Genomic DNA, 21,634 nt, shown 5'->3' with positions numbered 1-21,634 from the left:
AAAAAATCATAAATGCAATTATTTAACTTTTTTCCAAAAACAAGTGTATTTATATTTATGCAATTCATAACTTTAAAATCATGATCTATTATCATGAAGCTAAAATAGAAGACTTAAAAAGATGGATCTAGTTGTATCATCAAAATATATGCTATAATGCTTGATACTGAAACATTTGGCTGAGGTTTGAGTAGCGTTTTTTCCACTGAATGTTTGGTTTTGTATTTGTAAACCCAATAAAAACAACTTTCTCTCTCGATTTTATGAACATTTTGTTTGTAATATTCATGTTTTGTTCATAATGTTCAACCTACACATTGATTTTGCAAATGCTAGCAATGTCAAAAATTTGCTGCATTAAAGAAAAATTTAACAAAGCAATTGTTGTTATTTCAACTTTCCAAGCGGATGTAATTAATGAAGATTTCCAATCCTTTCTCCCTACAACTCATCACCAGATAAAGAATTTTGATTTTCATTCTCCGTCGTTAGATTTGATTGTAATTACACACAGCTTATGAAGCTGCCTTTATCTTCATCTTTATTGATAGAAATATGTTATGAACATTAAATAGACTTGACAAATTTCAAATTGAAACGACAAATTGCAAAACCATGTTTCCCTAAGGGAACATTATTCAAAACGTCAAACTTATCCCTTTAAAGTTTTTCAATTTAGAAAGTCACATTTTCAAAGAAAGAAGATTTTCCGACGCTTAGAAAAACTCCAAGATTAATTAATGAAAGTTGTATAAAATGAGTGTAATAGCTTCTAAATGCATGCCATAGTAAAATGGCATGAATTTAAGCTAAAGCATGTGAGAATTATCCCAACTGACAGCTTTCTAAAAAAACATATCAGGCTTTCATTGAAACCAAACATTGCTTTCTTTAGAAACAAAACACGTTACGTAATCCAAAGTTCTCTTAATCTATTAATATCAAATATCCATTTTAACTGTCAAAATAGAAATCTAATCTGTCATTTAAAGTTACGTTTAGAACAGAAAAAACGAATTATATAATTTGTGACTTAACGTTCAAATCAAATCTCGTTTATGTCACAGTGAAGTGTGACACAAACAGAGAGAATTAATTAAGCATATAAAAGAAGAAAGGGAAGAAATCTTATTGCCTTTTAAAGATAGAATGGTGAACATAATTCAAATTGTAGTTCGTTAAAATATCAATTTAACCTCTTGTATATAATCTTGTAAATGTAAAATAGAGCAATACAGATGTACATATCTAATAAACGATGTGAAGCTGTCATAAAAGGTAGTAATCAACTTTTTTTCCAAAAAAACAAAAGCAAAGACATTTTACAAAAGAGGGGCGAAAGATACCAGAGAAACAGTCGAACACAAAATAAAAAATTGACGCCTTGGCTAAAAATGAAAAAGTCAAACAGACAAATAATAATACACTAGAAACAATATAGAATACTAAGACTGCGTAACACGAACCCCACTAGAAACTGGGGATGATCTCAGGTGCTCCGAAAGGGTAAGCAGATCCTGCTTCACATGTGACACCCGACGTGTTGCTCATGTTATTACAAACCCGGTAAATTGTCTTATTCTGTAGGTCACGTTCATGAAAAGGGAAGGGTATTATAGTTACGACGTAAGAAACATATCTATATTTTAAAGTTATTGGGAATTGCTGACATAAAATTTTTAGAAGTTCGCTGTTATATAATTTCAAAATCATTCAGATGTAAAGGAAAGATCAATAGATCACACTAGATGGGTTTTTTTTATTGATGGCCGATGTTATTTAGATTACGAATAGTTTTTGATACTAAAAGAACTCTGTTACCACAGGCTGTAGTTAAAATGTGATTCAGAAAACAATATGTTTTAACACACTCTTCAAAAGTACCAGATTTAAAATTCCATACACCATACGAGCGATGTGTCTACATTGTCGCTATCAGTGGCTATTGAACCACGTCAGTTTAATGGAAATATCGATAAAAAAATGCGAAATATAAGTATGACAATTTATTGCTTGAGTAGAACAGTCTTAGTGTTTCGCATAGGATTAACATTTATAAACAGTAACGTAATCGACATTTACAGAAGTGCTGACTATTTCATATTTTAGGAAATAAATTGGTTACCAGTAGTGCCAGCGACAAATTGGATGACAAATCTCAATACATGACATGCGTTTTATTTCGCTTAGCGAACTTTTCGTTCACATGAGGCTCTTAAGCGTCGTTCAAATTAAAATATTCGAAAGACTAAATCAAAAACAGAAAATTAGGTCTTGGCTAAATCTATTTTTTATACAGGGTCTCTGATTACTATCACTAAGTGGAATACCAGTATGTTTTATCATGATAAGACTTATGAGTAAATTACAATATAGGATTACTTCGCCGGATTATATTCGGATTACCTAAATCAATTTGACCTTACGTATTAATATTATTAAACATCACAGTGTCAGTTCATTCATGCAAGAGTGGCTGGTTCGTAGCGTTTAAGCTAACTTAGATTTTATTATTTCAGTGTTCCTAATTTTGACATTTAAAATATTAAAATCGTTAGGATAAAATACAATTAATTTTCACATTTCAGTTTCACATTTTTCATGAAGACTTTCTTTTGAATAACAAAAAATCTTACAATTCTACACACATTAATGGGTTTCAAACGTGAAGATGTAAGCATATCTATATATATGTGTTTTTAATATCGCTAGTATATTTAAAAAAAGTCACAGCATTCTAAGACTGGAAATTAAACATCTGGAGCCCATACTATTCAGTCACTAGTATTCCTTTTAACTAACCTTTACATCTCTAAACTGCACTGAAAACCATATCAAAAGTGGGATACAGCACATTACGATACATGATATTCCAAGTAACAGACTTCTCGTCAACCAATCAAGTGACAGAATACATGGACTTCCGTCTTCACACGTGTCACATCCTACAGCACATGGTTCACATACAAATGTATCATACCTAGTAAGTTCTCCCTGAAAATTTATATGATACCAAATAATTCAAAATGTAATTGATATCCTCTTTAATAAAGAAAATTTAACGATTATATTCACACGTTAGAATACTTATTTATAAAATGTTCTTCGCTAATTGTTCATATTATCTACTCACTGAATGAGAGACTTTTTTACCTATTTAATAGACCCCCTAACAAAAAAAGAATGTCTACACTTTCTATACAATGTTGAATACGAATAAAACTAAGATAGTGTAGGTTTATGTAACATACACACATACACATTCATAAAAGAATAGATGTCTTTATATAAATTGATTTTGTACAGGAAGATTGCATATTAAATATATTATTAATTGATATTTTTAAAAATTTATACTTTTAAAAAGAGGAGCAAAAAGTTTTTACATTTTCAAATCCGGGTCTTATATATTAAATCTCTACATTGGTAAATGGCTGTACCAAGTCAGGAATATAACAGTTGTTATCTATTGGTTTGTTGTGATTGGGCTTTTGATTTTGCCATAGGATTTATGACTTTCCGTTTTGAATTTTCCTCGGGTTTCAGTATTTTTGTGATTTTACTTTTTTCTGTAATGGACGTCCAATGCAATGTCATGTATTTCCAAAATGACGTCCAATTTTTTGTCAATATAGATTTCTATAACACATTGTTCAGCATAGCAGGCCTAGGTAAATGGATATTTGCAACAGTAAAATAAATTTTACGAAGGTCAAGTTTGAAAGACAATACAGTTACCTCAATTATAATGCATCATATCTTATTCCTGTACTACTCACCCTCTCTTTCTTGGCGAATTCTGCTTCTATCTCAGAACCATTGTAGTATCTAGGACTAGCTGATATATCTGGAAAGTAGTAACCGTCCTTACAAACACACTTGTAAGATCCTCGGCGAAATCCGAGGCCCTCTATCGGAACACACTGTAAAAGAAAGTACTGAAACTTATAACATTTAGTTGGATATATACACTTTAACACTCAACATAATTGAGATATGAGATACTGTTAAAATAGTTTTTACACACATTGCCGCATGAGATTGCCATCTCGGCGACTACTCACGTAAGGTGTTATAAGACCAGATGGATTTCGTACAAACTTTAAAGACTGGCTGTTTGAGATAGTTGAGACATAATTTGTTTAGGTCTATCGATGTGTGTCATCTTTTTTACAATTTGTAAAAGTATCGAAATGAATATGAAATGAAAAAATGATTTTAACGAAGTAAACAAAAAAAGTATACAACCAGTTTCAAAAAGCGACCGAAATCCCTATATTTATCATCTTACCAATACTATGATCCCTTTTGTCTTTTAATTTTCTTGTGTCTTATGTTCTCCATTTCAATTTTGAAATCAATTGCAGCACCACATGAATATATTAGGCGAATAAAGAAGGACACGCTATTTTGAGCTACAATTATAAACTTGTCATAATATGAGGTGAAAAAAGGCCGTACTACTTAAAACGGGAGTTGTGAGAGAGAAGTTGGTATGCTAAACAAATTAATAACAAAATATTGATTCATAATAAAAAAAAATGGGAAGTCCATAAAAGCTAACAAAATCGAACGTTAGACTATGTCAATCAATGGCGTGGTACATATATTTTTTAACAACCATAGAGGATAGAACCTTATGGTTGTAAATCTACCATTAACTCCGACTTGTATGTGACAATTGTTTATTTTTGACATGTTTACATATTATGGCTGTCTGTATTGTTCACACTTTGTTGTCCTTAAAATTGAATTTTATGCGACTGTCATACAAGTGAGAGGTTTAGATATATAACACCAGGTTAATCCATTATTTTAAATACATTAGGAAATTCCTGTACTGAGTCAGGAATATGACAGCTGTTTTTCATTCGTTTCATGTTTTCGAGCTTTAAATTTTGCCATTTAAAAGGACTTTTCTTTTAAATTCTTACTTTTATAGTAACGGTAAATTGACAAAAAGACATAATTGGTTAATATGACAATAATCAAGATTCAGCAGCCAACATGTGTAAAAATACATCACATACATCCGATAAGACTATATATATCAAATGAAATCCTGGAAACTGCACTCTGATGATATTAATCAAAGCAAGGAAAAATATATACCTTTGTTGTTTCCTGTTTACATTTAGCTGAACCAGCAAAAACGTTCCGCTCTGTACTCCCTGGTATATTTGGACACTGGTCGATATCAACCTTTTGTAAGTCAATGTCGATCCCACTCGTTCCTCTATAAAATATATGAGCAATTAATTAATGTTTACAATACGCAAATAAACATCAATATTTAATGTTACATACTGCCATTTGAACAAGTTATTTAATTCTGTGTAGCTGTGTAGGTGTCTTATTTGTACATATCAGTCTATTCAAGAACAGTTGGGTCGTTATGGGCAATAAGTGAATACCATACAAATCTATTTATGGAAATTGCTTCAAAGGGGTCAAAAAAGGCAGTTTCTCATCATGGAAATCTATACATCAAAATAACTTCTGTAGAGAAGTCAACCATGTAATGAATCCAAACTCTGCAGAACATAGCCTTAATAGCAGTATTCAAATCAAGTTGTTAATGAGTATGTCAAACACAATATTAGAAAGTAAATTGATAATGGTAAACTAAAACTAAAAGTATATATATACGTTTCCTTATTGTAATTTTGATAACAAAATAGTTTAATATTGCACAGAATAACAATTTCTGTGTTGGTTCTTTTTTGTTACTTATATTCACATTGTGATACAAGTTTGTTTACATTTGAGCATCACTAGACGTAGTAATAGATAACCATGTATCTTCTCATGATGTTTATACAACTTTAATGTATATTTATATCGTTTTGTGAAAACTTGTTTCTTTTTATTGTTTCCTGTGACCACAGTAACGTAATAGACACCTCAAAGGAAGGAAATTGACACTTCATTATAATGTGTTTTCTCATGGGACTATTAATGGTGCGATAAACTCAACCATGTTGCATACAGAATTTTATGTTTCTATAAATGATAAGGACGACCTTGATGGCAATTGAAAATTTACTGAATAATATTAGTCGGTTAATATATTATGTTTTGGCCACATTTTGTTTTCCAGAGAACTGTTTAGATTGGGTTTAATGAAAGGAAAACAGCAAACTAATCAAATGAATCAATGGATACCAATTGCGCTCCTCTACTTGCATATTTGTTTTTATATTCCTATGAAGCAGAATTTATCCAAGGGCTTGTACAGAACGGAGAAAAGAAATTAACCCAGTCTTTAAATTTCACCATCATATTGATGATGTACTGTCTCTTAATAATAATAGATTCAGTGATCACTTAAATTTAATATATCCAAGTGAATTTGAAATTAAAGATACTACCGACACAGACAAATCTGCTTCATATTTAGACCCTTTTCTCGAAATGACTACTGAGGGTAGGTTGAATACTAAAATTTATGACAAATGTGATGATTTTAATTTTCCTAGAGTCAACTTTCCCTTTCTGTGTAGCAACATCCCAGCGGAACCAGCATATGGAGTATATGTGTCTAAATTGATACGTTACTATAGCGCTAGATCAAAGTACGTTGATTTTGTTGAACGAGGAATACTGCTTTCTCAAAAGTTGCTAAGACAGGACTATGAACCAATCAAATTAAGGTCATCACTCAAGAAATTGTACGGTCGCCATCATGAGTTGATTGGCCATTATGACGAAAGTGTGTCAAAAATCATATCTGATATTCTTCCTCAGTCATCATAACCTTCCATCATTACCGAACTGAACAAAGAAATAACACAACGGGTGCCGTATACGGTGCAGAAAATGCTTACCCTTCCGGAGAACCTTATTTCACTCCAGGTTTTTAGTGTTGTTTCTTATTTATCATTAGTAACTGTTGATGTAAATGTCCTTTGGTTTTGTGAGTATATGTTTACTCCTTGGCTTTGATTGTTATTGTCGTTTTAAAATGCTAGATACAGTTAAGTAGTAAAGGTAACTATACAGAAAGTTTTATGATGGTTTGGGTTGTGTGGTTTTTTGTATTGTGTCTAACTCGAATATTGGGTTTTGACAGAGACACGATTAATTAAATATCATAAAAAGTGATTTCACAAAAATAATGAACTTTTTAAGGAAAATTTAAAACGAAAAGTACTTTTGTTTGATGGCAAATTCAAAAGCTCAAACACGTCAAACGAATGGATAACAACCTTCATTTTCTTCTCTTGGTACAAAACATATAAGAACATACAATTCTGTGCTTTTTGCAATTAATTTATAAACCAGTGTCCTTTTTGTCTGACATTTTGCTTGTAGCAAACAAGTAGCAAGAATGATTTCATTTATGTTAAACTGTAGAAGCTTTTCACTCTTTTTAAATTAAGTAATATAAGATGAATTCGACAATTGTTTTTCATTATCGAGTTCTGAAAAGTTTATTTCGAGATGCATTTATTCCAATTAAAACGGAAGCCAAAATTGCATATTTTCCGGCAATATTAATATTTTTGACAGGAGTATGACATTTGAATTCAATAAAAGTAATCTTCGAATCATGCAGTGCTTGTAATTAAATGAATCACAATATACGACTCTAGTTCAAAGATGAAAAGCATGGAAGTGATATATATGCTGATGCAGACCACCTTTGACATATGCACATAAATTGATTTACTTTCAGAAATAAGAATTATTAAAAAAAGAAAAAAGACTTTCATATATATTAACAAAACAATTATACATTGTAGGTACATATGCTAAAATATCGATTTTCCCTTTAATAAGATCTGATTTTCAATGTGTCCAATATAAACCCCCTCAATTGTAAACATTATTTCATTCACACGACGATTAGTGGGACAGTTTTTGCGGTCTGTTTTTAATTATTGTAGCATGTTGTTTGGTGTTTTTTTTTTTGTAAAGGTTTCGTCTTTTTTCTTCTTGGTCTGTTATTATACCCTATTTATGTGCGCATGTCCTCTACCTACTTTTAGAATCATGTGTTAACCCATTCATTCATCAAATGGAAAATATTGTTCGACGCAATATTACCCAGGGCTCACAGTGTAGTTATTGTATAACACTATTCGCGTCGATGCGCATGCATAATATGAATAACATTATATTATTAATAGAACATATTTGCTACAAATAATGAAAACAAAACGTTAAGAATTAGTACAATGTGTAAACATTAAACATTTATGTTTTATGGTTAAGGCGATTGGTTTCTGCATATTCATAGTAAATCATTACATATTGATAGGAAAACAAAGCAAAATCAATCTAATGTTTATAAACAATCACGTTAATACCTGAAAGATAAGACAACCTTGGCCATAATAGCGCTCTAATCGGTTAATTAATCACGTGTGATTTCCTATTTTATACTGCTTCAAAGTTATTTTCAAGCATTAGTGTTATCGAATGGGTATCAGATTTGAAGGTGAAAATAAAGAGATTTTTAAGGTTAGAAACCTTTCAGTGATTTCTGTTATTGTTGTCGAACTTTTACTATCGAAAAAAATCATAAAATTACCAGAATACGAATCAGTATTATGCAGTAAACAATAACTTGTTGCGAGAAGATATTTCAATTAACACACTTATTCTGTATAGCTTGCTAAACACAATAAATTCTAAATAACTCTTAAAGACACCATGTTGAACTATAGTAAAACTGTGTCCAATGCAAATGTCTGGAAAATCATTAATCTCCCCGGTAGTCTTATGTTAAGTACCCTTATGAGGAGTACTAGTATATATAAGAGGGACTGCAAATATTTCACTAAATAAGACTGAACGATTTTCTACTGTCAACTTTTCTAAAGGGGTGCACTCTTTTGTAAGCTTTTATTTGTTATATTGATAATATTTATCTAAAATAAAAATACTAGATAATGAAAAATTACGATACACTCACTACTGTGTATAGGATATCTTAAAATCTTGCAGTCTACCAGCAGTGTTTTTTGTTAAATAAGGATAAAATTATTCAAAGTTAAACAGTCATTGATATCTTTGACAGCTTAGCGTACGGTATATGCAAAAGAAGTTCAATAACAAAGATCAAACAGCTGAAGAGGTCTACAGTTATAAATGGAACTAACATAGATTTACTGTAGGAAAGTTATCTACAGTTACTGTTGCCTAAGACTATTGAGGCTTAAACTCTGTAACATTTATTTGTTGTATTAATGTATACTTCCGTTTTAAGGCATATATCGTTAAAATATTTAAGCGTTTTGCGCACATGAATTTTGAATTGTAAAAAAAACCTCACAATATATAGAAGGAAAACAACATTGTACGCCGAACGCACGTTTCTTCTACAAAAGACTCACCAATGACGCTGGAATAAAAAAGATTAATAGGTCAAAACACGTAAGCGAATAAGCATTGATGACGCTGTTGTTTATAAAAGAGGGCTAATTGTGAAAAATTTTTGTACCACAAACTTGTAGGAACATTTAGTTCTGTTTTTTCTTATTTTCATTTTGATCTTTCATTCTTCCTTTTTATCATTTGTCACTTCTAGTTTGTAATTTCTCATTCCATATTTACATCCCTTAGCTTACAAATTATTATTGCTTAGATTCTAGCTTATACTTGCTGTATCCAAGTTGCCATTTTTAATACTAAAATAGCATTTCACAGTTCTCAGTTGACATAGCTTAGTCCAAAATTGAAATAAAAATATGTTTAATATCCAGAGTACATAAAACTTATTAAAACAAGCTGCATGTTACCTTATACTATTCATATTTTAAACATGTTTAACTTTATTGTAGATCATACGTTACATTATTACCAGTTATGCAATGCTTATAATTGTATTTGCAGACAATTATTGTTTTATGTTGTTATGTAATTTATAATAAATAGAGACACCGCAACGTATGGTCTCTAATTATATTCATTGTTTTTCATTTAATGTAAGATAATTCCATAGTCAGTCACATCTTATGAATCATATCATTTTTTCAACTTTTCTTGTATCAAGTTGGAAGGAGAAACATTGTTCAATTATTTGATTTTGGATGTAACGCGTCGTCTGATTGGTTGACCGTCATAGACATAATTTTGTCATGTGACCATGACGTCATCAACGTTTTTTTCACGATTTACGAGTCAAGTACTGTAATAATTTGTCTGTCTATTCGAAATAACATACAAAATTATTCAGTGTTTACCACATGTTTGATGTTATTTCTTCATAGACAGAAAAAATATTACAGTCATTCCTTAATTAGAGTCTATGTTTAGGATTTATGGCGTAAATTAAGAAGTTAACTGTGATTATAGAGCTATGTGTCATCCATGTACTGAGTTTTATTGTATGTTTTCATATATGATTTGTAGTTCCATTGAAAGATGAAAGGAAAAGGATTGAGCTTTACACACTACAGTATTCATTTCAAGTCATTGTTAGTTGTCTTAATCTTATCCACACATGATATTTGGTTCATTAGGAAAGTAAAAATAAAATATCAAAAACAAAAAACAAAAATAAGTGATCATAACAGATTTGTTATTGTCGCTCTATGTTGACTTCCAAGCAAATCAATTTATAGCTTGAAATATAGTGCAGATTTTTTTCTAGCTAATTACCAGCTTAATGGAAAGGAATCAAACCGAAGTCACTTTAATGTTTAAAAAAAATAGACATTTAATAACGGACCAGTAATGTTGTAAATCAAATCAACAGAAATGTTATAACCGTCTTTTTATTATTTGAGAAATATGCTGATATGAATGCGAAGTAATAGTTAATCAATTATGTTGACACTAATCAAATAATAGCTATAAATTTGATGCAACAATTGTCAATGCATTGTCAAGTATTTATTTATATTGCTTCAAAGATCAAAACATTCTGAAATCATGATCAATTTCACCATGCCAATTATATAAAATATCTCACAGCATCAAAGAATATGTGTCGGATTAAAATCATAGCCGTGCACCAATTTATTTATCTGGCCATGCTAATTTAATAGAAACAAAGCACGTATTGAATAGAGTCAAGTATTAAAAATCAATTTGCTAGTTAGAGAATAGAATATAATGTGAAATCGTTAAAAGAAATTTGGATGACATGTGATGAGAACTTCGCTATGACATGTCAAACTATAATTGCTATGACGAACAGACACGTTTCAGGTTAGAATTCCACTAAAGAATAATAAAAGACACAGACGCTGTGCGAGATAAACGCCATTATAATTCAAACTATAGCGTTAAAACGTAGTGAACTCGACAGCATCACGTATTTCAAATGAACATACTTTACTGTTGGTAAACTGTCGTAACCAGATGATATTCATTGCTTAAAATCTATGGTTCGAATTACTTACACTTATTTTTTTGTTCTGCTTTTCAGAAATATATTCATTGTCATCAAGTTACATTTTATCATGGCAAATTGTTGCACTTTGAGTACATGTGTATCGCACAACAATTTATTCCTGTTTTTTTTTCAAAATGTTTCTATTCATTTGTTTTTCAGAAAATAATTATGTGTTGTTCAGAACTCCTAATTTTTATTAGTTAATGCCACTTGCACTCCTGAAGTAAGACGCTTTGTTATAATTTTATACTTCGAATAAATTTCAAGTTATCAATATAAAAATAGAAATGAACCACATGTAACGTTGATTGAAATCGGTACAATGCTAACATCCATTGCTTTATTTTCATTAAATATGTTATAACAGGGGGGTCTCAAGAGAAAAAACATTTGTAAAAACTGATATGAACTCATCAAATAAGTTCGCTTTAATAAAAAGTAAAATTAAAGGGTTTTAAAAGTGAGATATTGTCTAACAACATTCCCGAAGTTAGTGAAACAAATAAACCAACTAATTTTATCGTTCTAAATCACGCAACGAACAAATCTCTCTTTTATTCAATTCTTGTGGCAGTTATTGAAGTCTTTATCTCCAATAGCGTCTACGGTTATACAAATTTAATATCAGATTCTATTTAGACTGTTTATATTTAGATAATCTTTAACAAAAGGTCATACCAATATTAAATTCTCGACAAAAATCGTTCAGACGGTTTACTTCTAGTCAGAACAATTTAATAAAAGTCGAGCACGACATCATAAATCTAATAAGTTAAGTTTTTTTTTCATCGAAATTACCTTTTACAAAAGAATCTGTATTTGCATAAAAGTTATATGACTAAGTTAAGATTGCGGTTTTTTTTTTACTTACACCGTTAAATATTTTAAAGAAGATGCAATATGTCTGTTCTTCCAAATCTTATTTAAAAGAGGGACGAAAGATACCAAAGGGACAGTCAAACTCATAAATCTAAAACAAACTGACAACGCCATGGCTAAAAATGAAAAGGACAAACAGAAAAACAATAGTACACATGACACAACATAGAAAACTAAAGAATAAACAACACGAACCCCACAAAAAAACTAGGGGTGATCTCAGGTGCTCCGGAAAGGTATGCAGATCCTGCTCCACATGTGGCACCCGTCGTGTTGCTTATGTGATTACAAATCCGGTAAATAGTCCAATTTGGTAGGTCACATTCATGAAAGGGAAGGGGGTTGTAGTTACGACGTAAGGAACATATCCGATATCATTTGTGAAACGGTTATTCCATAACGGTCAACCAACTCGTGATGGCGTCCGTAAAATTTACGAAGGGATGATTTCAACTTCACCATTTGGAACTCTTGGTTTAATAGCTTCCTTGTGAGCAGTAACCCTCCATCAAGAAAATCATGATAGGAAATGCAAGCACGGGAATATCGTATCAATTGGGAGATAATTGTTAACCTACAGAAATGCAAATTCTACATATGAAAGGTTAAACAAATTCCGGGTGAAGTTACAAGAAGATATAATCATTTTGTTATCATGAAAGCTCGAAAAAAAGAGAGAAAGTGCAATACTGCTATGTACTCATGGCAATGTTATTTCTATTATATTTTATACACAATTACGACATTCGTGCTCGTCGATCCTTGAATATAAAAAAATGTAGCCGGTACCACATTCAGCAGAAGTAGCAGGAACAATATTAGGCATCATGTGTTTAATTTATTGGACAAAGGTAAGACACAAATAGTCATAATTGCATATGCAATGAAGATGTATTGACTTTCATATATATTGGTTGTACTTACTTAAATTTAAAAGTTCCATTTTTATAACCAAAAAATGGAACTGTATACGTCATCATCCAAATATTTCCACCTCCACAATCAAAATATGGTTTGCTCCAGTGTCCATGTTCGTATGTTACCGATATCACTCGATCAATTATGCGTTCGTCGTGGTGAGTACCGTTATAACGAGGCTGTATATAACCTGAAACAGAAATTGTATACCAATTATACTACTTGTATGTCTTGGTAAAATTAATATTAGTAATGCAAATCGGTCTGATGGTTATATCTAAAAGTCAAATCCCCAAAATACTGAACTCCGATGAAAATTAAAAACGGAAAGTCCCTTATCAAATGGTAAAATCAAATAATAAAACTCACCAAACGAATGAAAAACAACTGTAGAAAATGGTGAATTAAACCTGATTTTATAGCGCTAAACCTTTAACTTGTACGACAGTCGCATCAATTTCATTTATATTGGCAATGATGCATGAACAAAAAATGTCACAAATAGGAGTACAAATACAACTACATGTAGATAGAACTATTGTTAAAACAATAAAAAGGTTTTATATCGCCATTATCTTTTTTTCTTCAGATTATCCAAACTTTATATCTAAAATCTATGTTATCATTATTTTTATTTACAATATTTATCCATGAGATTGTAGGTTTATTTTTCAATCTTTTTTCCGTACATGTACACTGCAAGGTAATTTCGAAGTTTTTATATAATAAAATTTTGTTCTGTGCGTGTTAAACAATTGTGTACTTGTCAATATTTTGCATCCTTTAAACATTGGAAACGAATTTAATTAACAAGATGACGATTTTGACAGAATAACAAACCATCGTGATTATAGTTCATATTTTCATAACATCAGCAGTTTTTATTAATAATAATATTGCAAAAAATATATTGATAAGATGATTATCAAAATAAGAAGATTTGATTTGATTGCCTTTGATACAATTATCCAACAAAGACCAAGTGAGGTAGATGTAACCAACAATAGGTCAGCGAATGACCTTCAACAAGGAGTAAACTCCATATCGCATCGTCAGTTATAAATGGCTTTCACATATTAAATGCAAAATAATACATACCAGAAGACCAACTCAACACTCCCTTATAAGTGTCCTTACAAACAACGGCATATTGCTGGGTCTTCCAAGTAATCCACGAAACCTCTTTCTAAATTATTAACATCTATTTTATCAGCAATCAAAGACGGGCTTCAAAGTTATTGTGAAACTGCTTATTCTAGAGGGGGCGTGAATCAGATGTGGATACTTAAAAATTCCAAAGATCTTTTAGAGTACATACAATCTAACTCTCTTTCATCTTGCAACAGTATTAAAACATTTGACTTTTCTACTCTTTACACTAGTATTCCACATTCCAAACTAAAGGACAAATTGAAAGAGTTGGCATTGCTTTGCTTCGTTAAAATTAATGGCCAACGTAGATACAAGTATCTTGTCTTAGGGAGGGATAAATCCTACTTTGTAAAGGATCACTCTGATTCGAACAAAAAATTCTCTGAAACTGATATTATCAAGACACTTGATTTCTTGATTGACAACATATTCGTTACGTTCGGAGGACGTGTTTTTCAACAGACTGTCGGCATTCCAATGGGAACAAACTGTGCCCCTCTACTTGCCGACTTGTTTCTTTATTATTATGAGGCTGACTTCATGCAGGAACTTCTTAGGAAGAAAGATAAGAAGTTAGCAATATCCTTTAACTTTAAATTTCGCTATATAGATGATGTTCTTTCACTAAATAATTCAAAATTTGGTGACTATGTGGAACGCATCTATCCAATCGAGCTAGAGATAAATGATACTACAGATACAGTTAAGTCGGCCTCATATCTTGACTTACATCTAGAAATTGACAATGAGGGTCGGTTGAAAACAAAATTTTACGACAAAAGAGATGATTTCAGCTTTCCAATTGTGAACTTTCCATTTCTAAGTAGCAACATTCAAGCAGAACCTGCATACGGGGTATATATTTCCCAATTGATACGATATTCCCGTGCTTGCATTTCCTATCATGACTTTCTTGATAGAGGGTTGCTGCTCACAAGGAAGCTATTAAACCAAGTGTTCCAAATGGTGAAGTTGAAATCATCCCTTCGTAAATTTTACGGACGCCATCACGAGTTGGTTGACCGTTATGGAATAACCGTTGAATGTGACCTACCGAATTAAACTATTTACCGGATTCGTTATCACATAAGCAACACGACGGGTGCCACATGTGGAGCAGGATCTGCTTACCCTTCCGGAGCACCTGAAATCACCCCTAGTTTTTTGGTGGGGTTCGTGTTGTTTATTCTTTAGTTTTCTATGTTGTGTCGTGTGTGCTGTTGTTTGTTTGTCTTTTTCATTTTTAGCCATGGCGTTGTCAGTTTGTTTTAGATTTATGAGTTTGACTGTCCCTTTGGTATCTTTCGTCCCTCTTTTACTTTGGACAATAATGCAACATAAGAATAAGAAATAGTTTGAAATTTCGACTCATCAAATCAAAGTTAATTAACAACTTAATTTTCGATGTGTTTGCGAAATAACTTAAATAGAAAAATCCTATATATATATATATATATTGAAGTATTAGTATTGATAGAAAAAACAATTCTATAATTTCAACTTCAATCTGAAATTAGCTGTGAGAATATAATTAAAAAAAACAAATAAACGTGTAATTGAAAATCACATCAGATAAATCTACGAAAATGACACATGAACAGAAAAAAATATGTCCTTACATAAGCAAAAATCATCTATGATTCATAAGAACCAACAACACTACCTACAAAATGATCTCAGAATATAGGACAAGCATATCCTTAGTTTTTATAAAAGCCATGTTTATATTTTGAAATTTCAACCATTGAGTAAAAGAATGTACTAAGTATACGTCACTGAGTCAGTTACCAACCAACAAAATATATTTCCAAAAGTAAATCAACAAACAAACAACCAACATATAATACAAGGACCAGGTTAGTCTCTTCCTCATATTTCATGGTAAAAGTCCTTTGCAATTTTAAAATTAAATTTGACATTATTTTGACAAGTTAGATTTGAAATTCATTTTTCGAATATTTGCTCTTATTGTTGTCCTTTTTTATTTTTATTAAACAAATTAAGAATTTAATCAATTCTTATATGTGTAAATTTTACATCAAAAACAAAATACATCCACTTCATTTGAGCTTTCATCGTTAGCTGTCTCATCATGCTCATTTTCAATCTATTTCTGTATAAATCTAAAATCTTGCTATGTTAATATTCTTCTTTTAGACTTATAGCTTAACATGGAGTTTAATAGCACTTTAGGAGTTTCTTTATATTGACATACATATCTTCTTTTGAGTCAGCAATAGCAGCGTGCAAAAATATTTAACCTAAAATAACTTCCCATTATTATAATACATACTTTATCAATAGAGATACTGTTCTAACTCTTCTCTAACAACCATCAATACAAAAATGTATAGTATAACTGACGAGCTGTAAAATCCGTGACTATACAAGGAATCAGTGGTGATCTCAAATGAGATCAATCAAATACTAATTTGGTTTAAATTGAAGCAGACAGTCAGAATATACATCGTTATCTTTACATTTATCATTGTTATAAGTGTCTGTAATCTTCAGGTTTGCTATGGTATAGACAAAAAATGATGACACGGTCAACATAGATGTTAAGACCTCTATGTCCAATTTATATTAGTTATTATACAATGTAAAATAACAATCTATTGGGGATTAAAAGTAAGAGTAAATAAAACAATTCATTTGTCTACGAGCTAACTACACCGGAATTGATAGACAAAAAATGTTATTAAAAAGATTTACATAATCAGAACCACCTTGGAAAGATTTCTTAGAAATCCAATGAGTATAATGATGTGGTGAACAATAAAGAAATGATATAAAAAATTAGTGTCACAAAAAATGACTACGATATGAAACTATTTTCTATCTGCTATAAAATAAAGATATTTGATATGATCTCCCCAACGAAGGTCAAATGACGTGAATGTAAGCACTTAAAGGTCATCGTATTCACAGTTACTGATAAGCTAGTTCTCAGCTGTCTTCTACACTTTGTTCATGGACATTTGAGTGTAGCGTAATACAAGTGGATTCTAGTTTAAGTTACTGAACACTTGTTTTAAACCAATAACAACTACCAAATTAAACAGCTTTTTTTCAAGACTAAAAGTTTCAATCAGCATACAACCAACAAATTTAATGGTACGACGACATTTAACCTTGAACCATGCCACAATAAAGATACATAATATAGCAAAGTTAAGGGACCAATAAATGTTAAGTTTAATTTTAAACATAACATCAAATACCGATACCAACAACACTGAAATATTTACAATGGATATCAATTGATATCTTTTGAGAATAAGCTTATTAAAATGATAAATGGATTTACATTAATCATATATACGTGTAGGTGATTTATAGTCACCATTACTTTAAACATTAGAAAGAAATATCCCATTCGTACAATGTAGTAAGAATTTTCCAATATAGTCAAACTTTCAAACCAAATAGTGGTATCAATGAAAGAATATAATAATTATGCATTAATAGTATATAGATTACGTTCATTGAAATCTTTAATGTTATAGGCGAATCATTACCAAGTTTTGCCATACTCTTTGATTCATAACAATATGTGAACAAATCATCTCTTATGAGAGGGTTGCAATTGGTGTTCATAGGAAAACATACAACCTGCAGATCAACGTTATTCCTGAAACTGACATTGATGTTGTCAGTGATTAAAATTTACAGCTTTAATCATCTTATCATAGTTCCAGTTAGTAGATGTATATATTTAATATATAGCTTTTTAAAGTAGATTTATATATTTAATATATAGCTTTTTAAAGTAGATGTATATATATAATATATAGCTTTTTAAAGTAGATGTATACATTTAATATATAGCTTTTTAAATACAAAAACCAGGCTTTAAGTGAGTTGCAGCAAATAAATTATAAGATTTCGTATGCTTTCTATACAAATTTTGTCTAGGCGTTCATAGCCGATATTACTTTTGCTCTCTTTTTTATCTTAAGGTTAACATTTTTCTCTGATATCAATAAGAATTCAGATCATGATTTATTTTATTTGTTTTCTACCGGACCTTACTTTACTTTACAGTTTAAAAGATAAACGGGAGCCTCCCATGTCTAGCTGCGAAATTTTACGGTTGGTATATTTTATAATCTCCAATACAGAAAAAAAAAAATTGTAGAGAGTATTAACCTGCCAGAATCATCAATATACTTTCTTGTTTACACAATAAACGTTAATTTCTTGATTTACATCAAATTATTTTCCTTAGGAATTCACTGAATTGAGATTTCCGTTTTAATTAACACGCTTTACATACAAAGCCACGTTGCATTGTTACAAGAATGAAATGATTGATTCGATAAAGTCACCGATGAATGTTTCAGTGTAAACTACAAAGCAAGTACAGAACCACCGCTGTTTAATTTAAAATTTCTTAATAAGCTAACAAATAACCTTTACAAAATGCGGAACAACGTCTTTGTTATGTGTCCATATTCTTATCCATTTTATATGGCTCCTTTTGGGGAATCTCGAAAATTATATATTATATGTTAACGAAAGGAATATTTTGTACGACTAAGAAGACATCCATCCCGTTTCCTGTTGTCATCAAATTGGTTTAAGTAAAATTGCCTTTTCTTTTTCTATTTGAATAGATTTAAAATTGCACATGGGTTTTAAAACTCATAATTGAAAGACCAGAAGAGCTGGAAAATCTGACCTTGAACTCTTTAAAATAAAAAAATAAAAACTTATAATTTATTTTGCACAAGTAAAATATGTTAAGTTTCAAGACACAGTGTGTGACTTGATAGCCAAATTAAGATCTTACTAAAACAGATATAAGCTTTGTTAAGCTCTTTTTATAAGAAATCTTAGACACAATGTCAGTTTAGGGTAATTGGTAATGTTGTGATTAGTTCAATATGCTAATATTACTACATTGTCCACAAAGGAACTAAACCAGAACAAAACAATAATACTTAATCAAGTAGATCAAAAAGTGTTTAGACAATCAAAAGCTAATTCAAATATAGTAAATAAGATCGCACACAGTAAAGTTGCAGTGGTACCAATTAAAACAATAATGACGATAATTTAACAGATGTATAATAAATCTATTTAGAAGTACAACAGTCGTTGAGGAAGCATGCTTTCTTTAACAGGAAATCATTTACTAAAAGTCTACCATATGTAGGAAAACGGTAGACATGATTTGACGCAATTACTAGTAATCTTAATATTTTTCAATTTACCGAATTCGTTGTTTATGAAGATATATAACTTCATTTCCATTTGCTTTGTGGGATTCGTTCACAATTTGTCTAGATTGCTGACCATTTCTAGTTTGACATTTGGAACACAGACGGTTAGCTACATAGACTAATACCGATATATCATACTTATATAGGTCATGCTTAGCTGATTGTTCAACAAGGTTTGAGAACAGAACCAGGGGTTTTACTGTCGCGTACAAGCGTTGTTTATATCGGATCTTTTGGGTATCAAGATTAGTAAAAGATTCGTATATTTCTCAGTATAGACACCATATATTGCTTGAACGGTATATTTGTATTGGCATTAAGGCCTGGTCTCGGCTCTCACCTTTTGATAACATTTTTTTTAAATTGGCACATAATGTTCAGATATGCATTGGGTTAAGTAATATAATTGCCAGGAAACGTTTCGCTTATTATAATTTTTATACTTATGTGGTGACAAAAGAATTTATTTTGAATATTGATACTTTTTTTGCCATATCAATTTTATCATAAAAGCAACATTATATTCTAACGTTTTTCTTTGTTCACATGTTTCACATGCAGTCCTTGGCAAAATGTAACCAACAATAAGATACTGGTGACATACCTATAGACGTTTACTTTTGATAATTGAGACTGGAAAAGAAACTTTTAATTCAAATAAATTAAAAAAAAACAAATTAAAATGTACAAGTGCATCAGAACTTTCTTTGATGTGATACCTCTTTCTAGTTGTGGCCACACATCACCTAATCAAGGTAATGTGTAACAGACAATAAAAACTGCAAGGTACAAGATGAAAACTTTTCTACATATACATGCATCGTCAATACAAACGAACTCTCACTTTAATAAAGATGGATACAACGGTGACAGGTTCTCAGAGAAAAAAATCATTATCTAAAAACGTGATAACGCTTCTTACGTAATTGTAATATCATCAAGATTCAATATACAAAGGAAATGCTACAAAATTGCAAATAATATTCATAAATTCAACTCGATTACCATATTAAATCTCAATATAATACTACTACATGCAAATAGACCAATGTTCATTGTATTAAATTCTGTTCTATTTTACCAGCATAGGAAACCATACTTTGGTAGTTCATGTCACAAATATAGTTTTTAGAGCCATGAACTATAATTAGATATGATGTAAAATATTTGACAAACCAAACTAACAAGAAAATAGTTACCAGGGTTATAATTTAGTACGTCAGACGCGCGTTACCAGGGTTATAATTTAGTACGTCAGACGCGCGTTACCAGGGTTATAATTTAGTACGCCAGACGCGCGTTTCGTCCACATAAGACTCATCAGTGACACTCATATCAAGAAAAAGCAGTATAAGTGAAACACTTGAATCATGAAAATATTGATATAGATAACAAAAAAAACAGTACAAGTAAAGCAGTTGACTTAAAATAGTACTGTAATAGAAAGATATAAAACACATACAAAAACAGTACAAGTAAAGCACGCACGTCACTTATGCTATGATGATGATGTAATTGATAAATTAAAAAAAACACATATAATACTCACTGTTATTAACAGCAAAATCAATTTTGTAAACTATTGATGAAAAATCATGAAGACTTACAATCTAATGTCGGTGTACAATCAAAGAAAAGACAGTACTCCAACGCCCATCCACAGCACAGGAACACGCGATCGTGAAATTTGACCATAACACATCTTTGCAATACAGAAAAACAAATGGACCATTCTAATATAACTTCCACCTATAGATAAGCAGCAAACTGGTGTCCATTTCAACAGTTAGAGAAGCAATAAAGGCAACAGCAGTATACTGCTGTTCGAAATTCATAAATCGATTGAGAAAAAACAAATCCGGGTTACAAACTAAAACTGAAAGAAACACATCAAATATAAGAAGAGAACAACGACACAACAGAAACACAAAAATGCAACAAACAGGGCAACAAATTATAATATAACAATGACCATTTTCCTGATTTGTGATATGCCATTTTATTCGAAAAATCGAATAACAACACCATAATGACATTCTTCATGAAACAGTTATTCAAGTCTACATGAACGATTAAAGCAGAATTCTTAAATAAATATATTGCAAAAAGT

General features: G+C 30.8%; 1 protein-coding gene across 1 annotated transcript in view; it reads right to left on the bottom strand.

Annotated features, from left to right (window-relative positions):
* Window positions 1-21,634, bottom strand: part of LOC143080766 (metabotropic glycine receptor-like) — a 66,278-nt gene that overhangs the window by 29,456 nt on the left and 15,188 nt on the right. Inside the window, exons 2-5 of the mRNA XM_076256788.1 lie at window positions 13,151-13,334; window positions 5,113-5,236; window positions 3,780-3,923; window positions 2,803-2,994 (exon numbers count right to left, since the gene is read on the bottom strand). Coding sequence (XP_076112903.1) covers window positions 2,803-2,994; window positions 3,780-3,923; window positions 5,113-5,236; window positions 13,151-13,334 — 644 coding nt within the window. The remainder of the gene's footprint in view (window positions 1-2,802; window positions 2,995-3,779; window positions 3,924-5,112; window positions 5,237-13,150; window positions 13,335-21,634) is intronic.

Source organism: Mytilus galloprovincialis, chromosome 6 (assembly GCF_965363235.1).
Source record: "Mytilus galloprovincialis chromosome 6, xbMytGall1.hap1.1, whole genome shotgun sequence".
NCBI lineage: Eukaryota > Metazoa > Mollusca > Bivalvia > Mytilida > Mytilidae > Mytilus > Mytilus galloprovincialis.
This window is presented reverse-complemented; position numbering and strand designations above follow the sequence as displayed.